The sequence below is a fragment of the Sceloporus undulatus genome, chromosome 5 (assembly GCF_019175285.1).
Source record: "Sceloporus undulatus isolate JIND9_A2432 ecotype Alabama chromosome 5, SceUnd_v1.1, whole genome shotgun sequence".
Lineage (NCBI taxonomy): Eukaryota > Metazoa > Chordata > Lepidosauria > Squamata > Phrynosomatidae > Sceloporus > Sceloporus undulatus.
In genome coordinates this window covers 18,039,928-18,056,937 of record NC_056526.1, presented here as the reverse complement: position 1 = coordinate 18,056,937, position 17,010 = coordinate 18,039,928, and the positions used below count along the sequence as shown (strand labels likewise).

At 40.3% G+C, this 17,010-nt stretch overlaps 1 protein-coding gene and 1 long non-coding RNA gene across 2 annotated transcripts in view; one reads left to right on the top strand and one right to left on the bottom strand.

Annotated features, from left to right (window-relative positions):
• Nucleotides 1-2,896, top strand: part of LOC121931171 — a 32,509-nt gene extending 29,613 nt beyond the window's left edge. Inside the window, exon 3 of the long non-coding RNA XR_006104086.1 lies at nt 517-2,896. This is a non-coding gene — a long non-coding RNA (uncharacterized LOC121931171). The remainder of the gene's footprint in view (nt 1-516) is intronic.
• Nucleotides 1-17,010, bottom strand: part of MICAL3 (microtubule associated monooxygenase, calponin and LIM domain containing 3) — a 233,615-nt gene that overhangs the window by 119,980 nt on the left and 96,625 nt on the right. The window contains exon 3 of the mRNA XM_042468591.1: nt 5,769-6,157. Coding sequence (XP_042324525.1) covers nt 5,769-6,032 — 264 coding nt within the window. The 5' untranslated portion in view covers nt 6,033-6,157. The remainder of the gene's footprint in view (nt 1-5,768; nt 6,158-17,010) is intronic.

The following is a 17,010-nucleotide window of genomic DNA, read 5'->3' as shown; positions in this document are numbered from 1 at the left end:
AGACACCAAGATGTCGAGCAACATATTTTACAACAGCCATGTCAGCAAAATATGATTTCTACAGCATACAAAGGAGAGACAGCATCGCCATTCAAGTTGAAGTATGCATAAGTAAAACAAAGCCAGTCATCTGCAGGGCTTACTTTAGGTTTGTGCCAGATAATGGCAAGGTTTCAAAACTATGACATTCATTTCCCATATGTGATGGTTCTGATAAACTAAAGCAGATAAGTTGCACATTTGTGTGCCTAATTTACAATGCAAATTCTTATTATTAGTAAGAGTAAGAATAAAAACACACTTCTAGACCACCTTTTATTGCAGGGTCGCAGGGCAGTGCATTATACAATTTAAAATACTTCCAGGTTAAAAGTACAAATAATTTGAACAAGTAAGCTTCAAAGTAACTGTTAAAATCATTTTTAAAACTACAACAATTTATACTATGTACATGTATACTCTGAAATAAATTAATTTCTGAAGGCTTTAATAAAATGCCATGTTTTTTCTTCACAGCAAAAAGAAACCAACGCTGGTGCCAGCCAGAGGTCTAAGGGAAGGGCATTCCATAATTGGGGCACCACAGCCAAGACCTTCTTCCAAATCCTCCCACTGTGTACTGTTCTCACTGGTGGGGCATAGAGGAGGGTTCCTCCTGAAGACCTCAGTTCTCGGCAGTGACATATAGACAGAAGTGCTCCTTGAAGTATTAAGATCCTAAGCTTTAAATGTCATCATCAGCTCTGTGAATTCAGACCAGAAGCAAACTAGCAGCCAGTGCAGCTACTTTAAGAGCAGTGTAACATGTTGTCTACACACTACTCTGGTCAGCAATCTTGCAGCCACATTCTGCATTAGCTGTAGTTTCCAAATCATCTTCAAGGGCTGCACTACAGAGAGTGCATTGCAGTACTCTAACTGGGAATTTACACAGGATGTATGGACTACTGTGACTATCCTTGTTCAGGAAGATTGGAGCTGGCACAGCCTATCAGAACTGGCACCAAGAACTCCTTGTTACAGAGTGCACTTGCGCCTCAAATGACAAAGATGAAGAGTACTCCCAAACTATGTCAAGTAAGCTGTCAGCCAGGGCAACCAAGGGGAAATTGGCAGTGTGCCCCAGCTTGAAACCAGAGTGAAATGGGCCCAGTTAATCTCTTTATTCCAAGAATGTCTGAAGTTTCCCAGCCACCAAAACACACAAGCATCTTGGCTAAATGAGGGGAATTAACAATTGGTGCTAGCTGCAGAAGCAGAGAGTGTGGCATCTTCAAGGTAGCAAGCACCTCTCCCTAGTACAGTGAGTCATTTACCACCTCCTGGACCTACCTGTGCAATCCATTTCTGCTAGATTTTATTAGCCAATATGGACAAGGGTCAAGCCTACATGTATTAGAATAATCTATTCAAGAGCCTTCTCCATATCATCAGATTACAAAAACTGAAACTGATCCCAAGAAATCTGAGCAGACAGAGCACTGGACATTTCCTCACATTCTGCAATAACCATGATGTCAAGTTCTGGGCAAATATCAGATACGTTCTCCTTGAAGTGTCTGACAAACTTGTCATAGTAGGTAATTGAGGACTACACTGCTGGTTTCTCTAGTCCTAATCCCAACAAGCTTCTCACCACTCAAAATAATTCTGCTGGGTGGCATGTTGAGGATGTAAAACCAGAGGCACAGTATGTTTGAGGTGAATCTGTTCTATCATGTCATAATCCTACCACCTCTTCATTCTACATGTATAGAACAGATGTTGGCCAAGCGGTTCCATTTATGGGGATATGGAGTCCAGAGCAAGACCCCCAAATCCCCACTTTCATTTATTTTACAGTAGCCAGGTTCAAACTTAAGGACAATCCAAATTGTAGTTTGTTAAATGATAGCTCACTGTTACATCTACAACTGTCTTCTCAAACAAACAATGGTTTGTTAGCCAGTGAAAAACAGTAACAAAAGTGCATAATGGTGTGTTGGTTTATAAGCTCTGCTTTGTTGAAATTTTGGTTTGTTATTACAGTGGAACCCAGGATCCAACTTGTTTTCCCTACTGTCCACTTTGAAACAAGAACAATCAAAATAAGGAAAGGAGACAAAAACATACCAGAAATAGGGAAAGTAAGTTGTGGTTTCGTTTGTTGTCAATAATACAATAAAAATAAGCCATGTCTTATCACGGTGCACAAACAAAACCAGTGTAGTAAGAATAAAATAAAAAGGAATGTCCCATCTCCATCTATTCATTCCAGGATCCTTTGAAGGTACTATGGCATACAAGTATAAGAGATGGTCCATACTTGGGTACTGGTTCTTACAGCAATTCTGTTGCAGCTGAGGTGAGGCCAGCAAATGGGGATTCACTGAGTGGTGACAGTAGGAATTCTCAATCCAGTTCATAACTTTTAAGTCGGAGACTTATACTGGCAAGTGAGATCACCAATCCATCCAAACAGGATAGAAAAGATAAGGCCAAAGCCAGGGTATCAAGAGAGGAAGAACAGGCAGCATTAGCAAGAGCTGGAACTCACAAAGTACACTGTGAACTCTATTAATCTTTGGTACATAACATTTTTCAGAACAGCAGATAGAGAAACTGCTGCCAGCAGTATCTTGCCTTGCAGCATATTGCAATATAATAGTTTCAGTGAATTATTTAATTATCATCTCTTTGTTTGGAAAAAAAAAACACAAACAGAAGATTATTTGCTGGTAAAAAGTGGAAGTTTTTATATCCAGACGGTTGTGATTTTTAAAAGGTAAATGTGAAGAAACTGTAATTGAAGTGTGTACAGTGGTACCTCGGGATACGAATTACCCAGCTTACGAATTTTTCGGGATACGAAAAAATCCCATAGGGATTTATTGTTTCGGGTTACGAACGTTTTTTCGGGTTACGAAAAAACGCCGGCGCTGTTTAAATGGAGCCGCGGCAGAGCCGCGGCTTTTTTCCCCATTAGCGCCTATGGCAATTCGGGTTACGAAATTAGCCGCGGAACGAATTAATTTCGTAACCCGAGGCACCACTGTATTAGTTTTTAAATTAAAATAGTCCTTTAAAAATTTAACAGATTCTTATTAAGATTAAAAATCAGTTTAAGCAATTCCTATAATAGGCAATAAAATGCAACAGTAAAAACTTTGGCCCGGTACAAATGGGCATTTTGCGGCATCCTTACCGCGAACTAAGGCTAGACGAGGCTGGGAATTTACATGCTCAGCAGCCCTAGTCTGCAAGGACGCTGCCATCATGGCTGGCTGCCATCCACACAGGTGATGCCATGATGGTGCGAGCATCACACAGCACTGAAATGGTGCTGGCGACACAACTGGGGCACACACGCACGTCAATCGCACCCCTTCCAGGAAGCTGATTTAGGCAGCTTTTTTTGCTCCTGGGAGGGAGTGCATCATTGCCATGCCGTTTGGTGGCTGCGGCTATGATGCGGGACAAACAGGGGTGGCACAGAGCTGCCCGTCTGTCGCGCCCCTTTCTTATCATATTTATTGCTAAGCTGCCATAATGCCAAATGATAAACACAACTAATTTTCAGAACAACACTTCTCTTTTCCACACAATTCCTGAATTCCTTTGCTGAAATGAAGGACAAATGGGCTACATCTTACTTAAGAATATATGCAAAGGAAGAAGAAATAATAGTGAATGTATACCACCAGTGTATAGTAGCTAAACCTGAAAGCATTCAGAGAACATTAATAAAGATTTATAACAATGACGGACAAGTTCTGGAAGTTTTTGGGCAGTGGGGAAAAATTCAGCCCCCTGTTGCCAAACCTTTGTGCTGATGATGTGAAGATCCAAAACAAAAACAAAAACAAAACAAAACACAAAACCCCAAATTGCTTTAAAACTAGCATTATTACAGTCAGCCTTTCTTATACATGGATTTTTTATACACGGATTCAAGCATCCACAGTTTGAAAATGTTCAAAAAAAGTATAAATTTCAAATATCAAACCCCGATTTTCTCATTTTTATAAGGGACACCATTTTGCTATGTCATTATATTTAATGGGACAGCATCCATGGATTTTGTTATCCACGGGGAATCTTGGAACCCAATCCCAGAGTATAACAAGGGCCCACTGTACTTTAAAACTGTTTAAATATTTAAAGGGATGTCATATTGAGGAGGGAGCAAGCTTGTTTTCTGCTGCTCCAGAGAACAGGACCGGAACAATGGATCCAAGCTGCAGGAAAAGAGATTCCACCTCAACATTAGGGGGAACTTCCTGACAGTAAGGGCTGTTTGACAGTGGAACACACTTCCTTGGAGTGTGGTGGGGTCTCCCTCCTTGGAGGTCTTCAAAAGGAGGCTGGATGGACATCTGTCAGGGATGCTTTGATCTGGATTTCCTGCATGGCAGGGGGTTGGACTGGATGGCCCTTGCGGTCTCTTCCAACTCTATGATTCTATGAAAACAAGGTGTGCTTCTGAGGCTAACTGGTCAGCTCAGGTATGCTAACAAGGCTGCAAAATAAAGCATTCACATCACTGGTATCTTGTTTCAAAGTGGTTACAATAAATCTAATGTGAAGGCGGGGGCTGCATTTGCTGTCCAAATTTCAGTGGCCAAGCTAAAAGAAAAGTAGTACTTTTTGTTGCTGCACCTACTTTGATAAATTTGGCAGTGGTGGCAACAAAAAAGTGGCCTGGAGAAGCTAATGTTTCCTACCTTCACTTGTGAATAGGGCCCCATTCACAAGTAGGCTGAGGATGGTGGAGGGGAGAAAGGTCACAAAACTGAGGCTTATCTCTTACTGGAGGTAGATAGTGGAAAGATGGCCTAGAGATAGGGGAAAACCTATAATAGAGATAGGACAGTTGCGAGGTGGGGGTGGGAAGAACTCAATAGGGTACAAATGATTAAATAATTCAAGGGTCATTGTTTGGTCTCATTGTGTATTAATAAAATTCTATTTGATTATTCTCTTTTACAACTGTGTCTATCCCTATTGGGTTTTGACAGAGAGTCTGGTCATGCTGACCACAGTGAACCCATTGAACAATACATCCATTTGTCCATATATGCTATGATGTAAACAGCATACAGAAGATTGCAACTGATTGTTTATAGCTGATAATCAAAACACTGAAATCCCCAAACCCCAATATCTTAAGTGACAGAATGGGTGCAATGGACAAACACTGTAATTAAGGGTTGTTTAATTCATTTAAGTAGATTACTTGATCATCCAGGAAAACTTCAACTGTCTCCAACACAATTATGTATGCGCTGACTTCACATAACATGGAACCTTTGTGATGAGACCTTTACACATAAATTTCATAACTAGAGAGTACAATTGAGTAATCCATATTATAAAGCTTAGTAAGTCCTCCAATAGTTTCTCCATAAAACCTTCAAATCTTGTGATGTTTCCTAAAAGGACACATTTACTATTGCATCTATTTAAGGATTTAGATTTCTGAACTGTTAGCTACAATCAATCCACTATAAGAAAAAAACATAAGCATTAAGTAAACAGAAAGTAAATCTGGGATTCTAAATATTTCCACTTAAACTCTAGAAAATTCTAGTCAAATATGTCATTATCAATATTCCAACTCTCTTTGTATCACATTGCTCACAAAATAATAGCAGAGAATGAACATTGAAAGCCAACTGGAAAATTCTAGCTCTCAAGTATAACTCATTTCCATGTAACTTGCACACAGTATGCAAGTCACTTTTGTACATTTAAGTAAATCTAATACATGATGCTTTCTCAATGCCCACCTTCGTGTTGGCGCATACTTTTCCTTTCTTGTAGTCTTTGTGGCAGCCTCTCTTATCCAACTTGGCCCAAAGGGCTTTAGCTTTCCAGTAATTGAGCTTGGACTTGAGCTTGTGGTAGAAAGTACGATAGTCCTTAGGCTTCAGTTCTAAATAATCACATAGGTCCTGGAAGGCTTTCAGAGTCCCTTTGCAGGTTGATGCCTGGACAAATCGGTCAAAGAGGACATGGGCCTGGTTCATCTTCTCCTTGTTCCTCTCCTCCATGCTCCCAGCTTAGCCACTGGCCCTCCCTGGTTCCTTGGCAGCTGTTCCCTTCCAGTCTGCCTGTCTCCTTGGCTGTCTTTTTGCTCATCAACAATCCCTGGTTTTAATCCATGACCATCAGTGATCTAGAAAAAAGAAAAGAAAGGGGTCACTTTTCACCAACACATAAACATTATGCAAATGTCACCAATTTTCATATATCTACTTCACTTTCACAGACACATGGAGGCCTATGGCACTGCACAAACAACCCATGACTAGAAATGATGCTTAGCCCCTTACCACACACTGCATTTTGCTCAGCATTGTTTACAAACACTTCCAAGGGTTTCTTCAACACAAACAAAAATTAGGTATTTGTATTTTGAAAGAGAAGATGTTAAAATAGTGAATTTTGAACCTATTTTCCAGTTGCCGTCTCATGACCAGAAAATCCACAGTACTATAATTGTAAATTTTATCTCTTGGGAAGGATTAGGGACACCCACTCCTCATAATCAACAAACAACCATGAAAATGACTGTGCATGGATAAGATACAACCACCATTTGTTCTAATTACACTCTGTGTATGAACAGGCAGGCTGTTGACTGAAGACTGTAGCATTTTAGTTTATGCCCATTCATAAGCAAATGTGCTCCTATCAACCAAACCCACATGAAACATTGTATTGATGCCTATGCAGACATACCAGTGTGGACAACTTTCAGAGTTTGATTCAGGGTGCATTATAAAGGAAGGACTTCCAGGGTTCATCCCTAACTGGAATACAGTTACTAGCAGTTCTGCACAGGACATTTCTGTTACTTGATTTAATTTTTATAATTGACAATAACAGGCTTGGGCAACTGTGTGTGAGAGGGGTCAATTTTCCATCCTCCAACCCCCCGCCCTGCAGGCTGCATCCTCACCTGAGCACAACCAAATACTTTATTCTCCCTGTTGTTCCTTTAAAATTGTGACTGGAAAGATAAATGGAGTTAAAAGGTGGTATTTGAAAGTGGGTGGGGGTTCTCAAGGACTGTTTGTGTATTTGCACACACTGGGAGGAGGACACTCTGGTTATGATTTTCAAATGATTCCCACTTCAAAATCAGTCTTTTTTTTTTTTAATTGAGGGTTCAGGGGACTTGGGAAGCCATAAAAGTGGACTCTGGGACCACACATGGACCATGGGCTGCATTTTCCCCATCTCAGACCTAAACAATGAATATGTGAGAAGAAACCATGAGTATGTGAGATGAGGTGCAGACACACATACATACTCAGAGGTTTGATAAAATAATACAAGTGGAGACCAGAAACAAAACACTGCAGTTTATTGCCAGCCCCTAACAGGGGCTCACCTGCTCAAATTCTAGCCAACCTAGAACAGGAGCCTTGGACAACTGTTTGGAGCTGCCAAACATATTTTTCATCTCACTGCCTTACACAGGGCTCAGTACCTCGGAACCATTTTACTGCCATATGTGGAATATTTTAACTTGATGGATTATATCCTGACACTACCGAAATGTTCATGAGTGGGAGTATTATAAAGTGATTAGGGCAGATGTGGATAATGTGTGCTCCCCCAGACACATCCCTTGCCACTGGCTAGACTGGCTGAGACTTGCTGTCCAGCCACATCTGAAAGGTTGCCAGTCCTGCATCCACTCGCCTGCAAGGTTAGGGACACAAGCAATCAAATTTCCTCCACTCTCTGGAATCTCTTTATAAACTTTCTAAGGATAAAAAAAATATTTTAGCACATACTGTTCATGGAGATCTAGCATTTCCAGGCACATCAGGGAAAGATTCGTATCAGAAACCAAGGTTAGTTGTCATTCATAGCAGACAATACTCAAGTAAGATAGACCAATCATATTGAAGAATCTTCCTACATTCCTAATAATTTTCAAGTGGATAAAACTTCTTTAACCCACAGTGCATGATTCTAGTACAGTGAGCAACTCACAACGAGGTGAGTTGTCTAGATCATGAGGCCAGAAATTTAAGTTTCTAATAAACATTCTGGGGTTGGGGGAACCATTATACTTAATTAATCCAGCATGAATTAGGCACTTCTTATCAACTGTTTCCATCAGCATCCATGTCTAGCTATATAGAGCTTGTCTCTGATACTATAAACAAGGATCTTCGTCCATGCTGAAGGATTAGGGTGTCATCAACCATCTTCAATAATGGTACAGAACAGAGACAAAAACTGGACAACACTTCCAGCCATAGCAGCACAGCTCCTATAAACTGGAATTATGTTTAAAAATAAGAGTATTTTTACTGGAACAGAGGAATAGCTTAGCTCAGATCCAACTTCTTCAGATTCTTGCTAGCTTGTTTTTCTTGCTCCTGACAGGGAGTTAGCCAAGGGAAACTTTCACAGTTTATCCTTCTTGCCATTCCAGTGTGTCAGTGCTTTCTGGTCTTTTGCTTGCTATGCAATTGCCAACATTTATGCGCATGTTGTTATTTATGACTTCAAGCAATGAGCAAGCAGCTCCTTTATGGCTGGCTTGCTTATAATGATAAAGGCACACTCACTCCAGATGATAGACTTGGTAAAGGAATGGGGAGACATAATTCTAGGCTAGGCTCACAAGCAGACACCCCCCCCCATATGAAAAGTACCTCCTCATGTGGGATATATAAGCAGTTGCTGCAATTTACAAAAAGGAAGAATTACCAAAATCTCAGGAATCTATGGCTTCATGGTAATGGCATTATTTGTTTATGTTTACTCAAATGAATACCACTGCAATTCCTAATGTCCTGAAAGCCTTCCATGTAGGATAAATATAGTAACAGAATGCCTATCAAAAAATAATGTCCTTTTTGGAAATGGTGGGCTTTGTGTTTATATCTTAGGAAGATGAAGACAAATAAACTTGCTTTTTATGAATGGCTTTTACAGTATTTTCACTGCAAGAGAGTTTAATATGTGTTTTGAAACTCTTTAACCACCGTGTTAAAATGGAAATCTGAGTTCTTAACTATGGCCAGATACAGACATGAAGCTTTTTAACATCAGCAAAGGTTTCTGGCCTTAACCCTGATTAAAGCTGTAAATCATTAAATGAAGCCACTGATTTAACTTGGTAAATTGAGTCTGGCCTCTAGTAATATACATATGAAAAACCAGTTACGGAGGTCCTTAAGATCTTAGCTGCAAAGAAGTAAGAAACTGCCTGTAGTATGGGTTGCTCAGTGCATATATACAGTAGAATTTTTTCAGATCAACTGCTTCAAAATAAAGAACATGTCCTCTTGGCCCATATTTCAAAACCATTTTACTGTATCAAGTTACATTTGTACCACTCATGCAGATAACATGCTTTTTATAGCAACAGGCAACATAATTTAAAGAACACTCTTCAGTTTAGCGCCAACAGAAGTCTACAAAGCAAGGTTGAAACTAAACATAATCAATGTCCCCCTAAGAGTTTTTTGTTTGTTTAACTTTGCCAGATGAATAGTGCTATAGGCCTTTTGAAGGTTTTTTTTTTGGGGGGGGGGATCTGAAAAAGAGAAAAAGCCAAGAGCTAAATCACCTCTAGAAATCATGGGTTGTACATGCAACCTTTTGGCCTCCCCGGTTTACAATTTCTCTGCCAACTGAGTATGTCACTTTAGGCATCTGTTGAAATAGGCTCACTAGTTTGAAAGATATCTGCCATAATAAATATACAGTGCGCCCTCGCCTTATGCGGGGATCCATTCTGGACCCCCTCTGCATCATAAGGAAAATCCTGTGTGTGATTAAGTCCCATTCATTTGAATGGGTCGTGCACCCCATTCACCATATTAGGGCTTGCTGTCCGTGTGACCTCAAGTCCGCCTATAGTGAGCCCATGTATGGCGTGGGCACACTGTATTAGCCACAGGGGTCAGTCTTTTAAATTTTGTTTTCTGGTAAAGATTTCGCAGGCCTAGTGCAACTACTAAGGAAGATCAAGGAAGAAAGTGCAAAGGCAGGGTTATTATTGAACATAAGGAAAACAAAGATAATGACCATGGAGAATTCACACAAATTCAACCGAGACAATGAAGAAACATAAATAGTAAGAGTTCTCATACCTAAAATCAAACATTGATTGGAGCCGGGACTGCACTCAAGGAATCATAAGAAGACTAAGAATGGGGAGGGCAGCTATGAAAGAACTAGAAAAGATCCTAAAATGTAAAAATATACAACTGAGCATGAAAGTTAGAATCGTCCAAGCCATTGTATTCCCTATTACCATGTATAGATGCGAGAACTGGACAGTTAAAGTGGCTAGGAAGAAAATCAATTCATTTGAAATGTGGTACTGGAGAAGATTGCTGAGGATACCATGGACAGCCAAGAAGTCACACAAATGGGTGTTAAAACAGATCAAACCAGAAATCTCTCTGGAAGTCAAGATGACTAGATTAAGGCTGTCATACTTTGGCCACATCATGAGAAGGCACGTCTCATTGCAGAAAACAATAATGCAAGGAAAGATGGAGGGAAGCAGAAAGAAAGGAAGGCCGCATGCTAGATGGATGGACTCCATAAAAGGTCACAGGTATGAGTTTGCAAGAACTGAGCAGAGCAGTAGAGGACAGAGAATCTTGGAGATGTCTCATCCACAGGGTCACCATGGGTCAAGATCAATTTGACGGTGGATAACAACAACAACAAGCAAAGATTTCAGTGATGCAATCTTTTGCATAATCTCTCAATCCTGCATTGTCTCGCAACAGTGGACAGTAGCATATTTACTAGGAGTATAGCAACAGGTAAGAAAAGACTGACTAGAGGGAAAGGGGAGGGCTGAGAAACAATAAATTACTAAAATCAAAACTTCCTTCTGCCATTTCATTTTAGTGAATTCCACCCACCACCACCATCACCTGCTGTTTGCCCACATTCTTGCAGGAACAGCCAGGCGCCTAAGCCCTTGAAACCTGGGGGCCAGCAAGCCGGAGACTACAAAAACAATAAAGAAAAGCAGAGATGGCTGCCAGGTTTCCAAGGTATTGGTATGCAATGACTGTATCTTACTAGCAGGATTTTGAATGTTTTGTCTTGAGGCAGCCGATGCTGACTCAGAGCCTTTCTGCACTCTTCCTTGAGACTGGCATGGGGAAGGGAAGAGGGTCTATAATCTATGAAGACACATGCAGGAAGAAGGCTTTTCCTGTGTATGAAATCAGCAAGCACTGGATGTTGACTCACATTTCTATGTGCCACTAAGATTCTTGAGTTCATATGCTGAACAACAGAATTTTCTCAACAAAACATGCCAAATGTGTGGAAAGGGAGAGGGTGGCAAAAAGCATCTTAAACAATTACTGTTAGGTGTTGTTCCTTCTTCATCTTCTTCTTACAGCATCACTTACAAACCTGTAAGCAGGAAGGCAAAGAGCTAACATCCCTCAAACCCTGATTCATAAATGAAGGACTATACAGTCAGCCCTCTGTATCCACGGATTTTTTAATTCACAGATTCAACTATCCATGGCTTGAAAATATTTTTTAAAAATATAATTCCAATAAGCAAACCTTGATTTTGCCATTTTATATAAGGAAAACCATTTTATTATGCCACGGTATTTAATGGGACATGAGCATTCAAACCCCAGCAGATACCAAGAATCCACTGGACTTTACAAGTTTTGATGCACAATTAAGGTGTAAAGTATGGACACAACATGTGCATTATTGTGAATTCATGGGTTGTATGGGCATGCTTGTTAGAGCTGGATTCAGTTTTGGCTTCCTGTTTAAGGCAGGCAGTGCTATATAACATGATCGACCTGGTTTTCCCTAGCTATGGTGACTGGGGATAATGGGACCTGTATTCATATATGTCAAGTAGGGTACCAAATAAGGGAAAGCTAGTATAACAGATGTAGACTTGCTAAAAGGTAACAGGATCAACACAGAGGGCTCAGCAATGTGCTGGACAGCTTCTATCCCAAGGGGATGAGTTACAGAAACAGGAGCATAGTGTTCCAGTGAGATCACTCATGGCAGAGATCAAAGGATGGACACCATCCATTTACTTCATAGCAAGGCAAAAACATCCTCAGTATCTACCTCCTACAAATCAGCCCACATCATTCATTTTGTTCTAGAGAGCCGTTGAAACATCCTCTTTTCCTGCAATGTGTGTTAGTGTGCATATTGCTATCTGCGTAAGAACATTTCCAGCCAGTATCCAGTTGTACAGGAATAATAATAATAATAATAATAATAATAATAATAATAATAATAATTATTATTATTATTATTATTATTTTATTTATATTTATTTATTATTTATATTTCCCACCTCTCCCATGGATCAAGGTGGGGTTACATCAGTAAAATAACACAATACAAATACAAAATACAACCAATAAAATACTAATACTGAAATACAAACATTCCTATTAATTCTATAAAATGACAAAGTTTTTATAGATAATCAAACAATCGTAGTCAGGAGTGGAGCATTTCATCATCATCTCTTATATAAGATCCGGTGGATAAGCTCGCCGGAGGAGATCCGTCTTAAGTGCCTTCTTAAAGACATCTAAAGTGGTAGTAAGACCGTTCTCTTCCGGTAGGTCATTCCACAATTTAGGAGCCACAGCAGTGAATGCCCTATGGGAAGCTGTCATTAACCTGGTATTATGATATTCCAGTAAATACTTCCCAGATGTTCTGAGTGTGCGGGGCGGATTATGTAGGGAGAGGCGTTCCCGCTAGTAACTCGGGCCCAAGCCATATACGGCTTTCAAGGTAATAACCAACGCCTTGTACTGCGCCCGGAAGCTGATCGGAAACCAGTGAAGAGATTTTAACACGGGTGTTATATGGTCAAACCTAGATGTATCGTTGACCAATCTGGCCGCTGCATTTTGGACCAATTGAAGCTTCCAAACTTGGTACAAGAATAGCCCCAAGTAGAGCACAATACAGAAATCTAAACGAAAGATTACAGATTAACAGAAGGTCTCAAGACTACCCAAAGAGTGGGAGGAGAAAGCTAATTTCCCTTCCACATCGAACTACTTCTCTATGATGGTTTTGTGAATTATAAAAAGTAAGCATGGTAGATGTGCCAGGTGTCATTATCAGAATGTTAAAACATGAGCATATTTTCTGTTTTTAAAATAAAAATCCATAACTATGGGTGGCAAAATGTCAACAGTTTAGCTGAGAAATCATAAGCACACTGCTATCATGGGGTTTAAAAGCACATACATTTTTTGCCATTGTCAATCTCTGAGGCTGAAAGAATGTGACTTGTGCAGATCACCCAGTGAGTGTACATGGATTTGAACCCTGGTCTCTGGAATCATAGTCCAACATTCAAACCACTACAACATGCTTTCTCTGTGGTGCTAGCTGAATCCATATCACTACACTGGCAGGGTAAGAGACATATGTTGTATGCATCACCCTTTCTTTAAGGCTATGGTTTTTCAACTGGTATAGACTCCCTATATGTCCAATTAGTAATAACTAGGTTTTTCAACTCCTCCTGTCCAAAAACGTATGGCAAATACAGACACACACCTGGGGTAAATACAAAGGCCTGTCTCTTAAGGCAGCTTACTAAGGGACACAAACATCCACAAAGTTAGCTAGTCAACTTGCTGGCAAGTGATAAGAAGAATTTTAGCACCAGGCCTCGCCCACTCAAATTCTTAGGAGTCAGAGGGAGTGGTAAAGTCCTCCTCGCATTGGCAAGATCAGTTAAGCATCAAATTTCCTGTTAAGTCAATATTCAATAACCAGTCCAAAATAATCAACAATTGGCACAGTGTGTACATTCGTGGATCTTTTTGTGGCCTCTGGCTCCGCTGGATTTCCCACACTGCCCTTTTTTTCTGTCTCCCAGCCCAAAAAGTGAATAGCCCGTCCTGAAATAATTCATGAGCAGCAATTCACATTTTTAAATGGTTCAGGATGGTGTTGATGTTCCTATGTTTAACATTTAAAAAATACAACTTTTTCAAAACCAGATGAGGACTTCTGGTCACTTCAAAAGTTTTGTTTGTTAGTTGGCATTTTGTGTGTCTTCCCCAGCTGGTCTTGGAGTTAGAAAAATTGCCACAAACCTACCCCAGTTGCCCATCTTGTCTCAGGAGACCACAACCTTCCATGAGACGAAGAAGCTAGCTTAAACACTGTGTTTGGCATGCAAACTTTTGTGTTCAGCCATGAAACCCACTGGGTGACCTTGACCAAGTGACACTTTCTCAGCCTCAGAGGACGGCAAGGGCAAACCTCATATGAAAAAAACCTCACGATGAGGTTGCCTTAGGGTTTGTCATAAGTCCGAAACTACCTGAAGGCAGACAACATCAAACATCATATCAGCTTTCTGAAACATGGATCCCATCAGACGTTTTGAACTTAATCCCCCTGGGCCCTAGCAAGCACAGCCAATAGTGAGAAATATTGGGAGCTGCACTCCATTGCAACAGGAGAGCGCCAGTTTGAAGAAAATTTTTAAGATTATGTGTACTAAAAATATGTAGCACTTAGCCAGAGCTGCTGAAATAAGAAGTGAATGTTTGAAAAACAGATCACATGGGTTTGTTCCTCAGCAACTCATTTGCCATGTTCACATCTGGCAATAGATAAGACTTTTTTCCTTGTCCCTTCCTTTTGCATGAGCAAGTCAAAATGTCTGGCATGGGTATAACATCCAAACGCATAACTCTACTTTATGGCTCCCAAATAAGCCCAAATTCCTAAAGCAATAGCAAGGCCAACTTTAAAGCTGGTTTTACAATCTTGGCTTGCTTGGATGCTATCGGGAATAATCTCAGGTTCTTAAGTCATGATAAACCATTCCTGCTTGGATCGTTTACACATCTATATAAAATGGATGAACAAAACAGGAGGAAAAGGTCATTATCATTCACAGTGTATTTTAATAATCTGCAATGTGGCCACAATCTCCATAATGCTGTTTTGCAGCTTTCCTAATATCACAGGTGAGAAAGATATGGGAAGCTCTTTCAATAAAGTCCAATTAAAACAAGTTAGCAATGCAGGTGTGCTAGCCTACCCTCCTTCCATTTAAGCAAGGGGATCATCAAAAGCTGGGCTACGTATCGGGTTTCTTTCCAGTAAAAGGGAACAGGTGAGCTTTGCCAACTCTGCTATGGATTTTGTGCTTCTGGGCTCACTTTAACCAGCCTGGGAGAGTCATGTATTAAGCAGTCACAACCACAGTAGGCACGAAGACTGCACTGATCCATCCAAGAAAAATGGAGGGAAAGCTAGCAGGGGTTAGGACATCTTTCACTACTGGACATTGTTTTACAAGAACATATGGAAATCAGTGAGGGGGCTAAAAATAAAGGTGGAAAAAATGCTTCCACTATGGTACAAGTGTTAAGTTGATGTTTAAATATCTTAGTACAGAATGTATATAAAACTAATTGGAACTAGGAATCTCCACTCCGTTTCTCTCTGCCATCTACTAAGGCAAAACCATCTCGAGGGAGTACAGAATGGCTTATCAGTAGATTGAAGGATACTCAGTGAGCTTGGAAGAATACTCTAAGCAAATATAGTTTTTAATTTTCTTAGTAGAGCATTGGAAGAAAGGACTATACCATTTTTATAAAGGAGAGAACAACCAGCGTTTGCCTATATATACAGTTCCCTCCCATTTGCAGCTCTGACTTTTGTGGATTTGGTAATTGCAGTTTTGATTAATCTTCTCTCTGGAATCTCTAGGTCCTCCAGCTCAACTGCCAGACGTTGACCATAGAGTGTGCTGGAGAATCTAACGTTGCATAGAAAACACTTCTCTAGGTTATGAGTCCTCCTATGCTTCTATGATCAACTTTGGCAGATGTTGACCACAGCGTTGCACTGGACCTGGAATGTCCTAGAGAGGTATTCTCTTAGGTAAAAAGAATAGTGTTTTTGTTCGCGTTTTTTTCAGTTCACAGGGGTCCAGATGTGGGGACCACTGTATCAAACTGCAAGGAAGAAAGATTACAGAACTGAGTATTTCCTCCACAACAAACAAACCCTGCACACAGAAAGTTACATACCGGAGAGGGTTCTGACCTGCTGACATGCTGATTTCATACGAGACATCCAGCCACAAATCCCATTTCCATTAAATACACCCATTGTCAATGGAACACAGTAATACAACTTGCATTCTTTCCATATTAGTAGATCAACTCTTTGGCACTAACAAATAAATTTAAGCTTTTAAAAACCGAAAGCATTCAGACACATAAATACATAGACTGTTACACCCATGACAGATTTATTACTTCATGACTACACGGAGCATCTCTCACTGTTTGGCAAAAAGATTCAGAAATATCCCAAGTTGCTATCAGCAAAAATAAGAAGACAAAATTTTTAGGATCATGACCAATAGGTGCTCCGATTTTAAAAGTGAAGAAATGATTTATGTTTTTCCCTGGATGCAAAGAGTCAGGGAGAGATTCAAGAAGTACTATGCAGACATATCAACCTTCTCATATGAGAGTTAGACAAGGGAAGGCCAACTCTGCCACATTGTGGGGCTGATCTGCAGGAAGCTTCTCACTCGTCCTTCCCCATTTGCTGTGTAGGGGCACAGGACCCCCATCAATGTGGGAAAAAACACAAATAACAAAAAAACACTATGTTTTTACCTGAGAGAACACTTCTCTAGATCTCTAGTCCTTCGTGCACTCTTGTCACATCTCCCAGACACTGACTAGAATAGCCCTGGGGGGCTACAAATGCCTAGTGGACCTAGAATCTCGTCCTTCAGTGCAACTTTTGTTAAGTGACCAAAGAGTGCGCTGGAGGACCTAGAGATTCCTAGGAGAACATATTATAAAATCTGTGATAATCAAATCCGGAAAAGTAAAGCGCAATGTGGAGGGATGGGTTTCTGTTGTATGTAAAACCTTCAGAGTAAGCGTAAAACAGACTTTAGTAACACTAACAGAAGTTCTGTTAAACTTTAGCCACGGACGTCATGGACTGAAA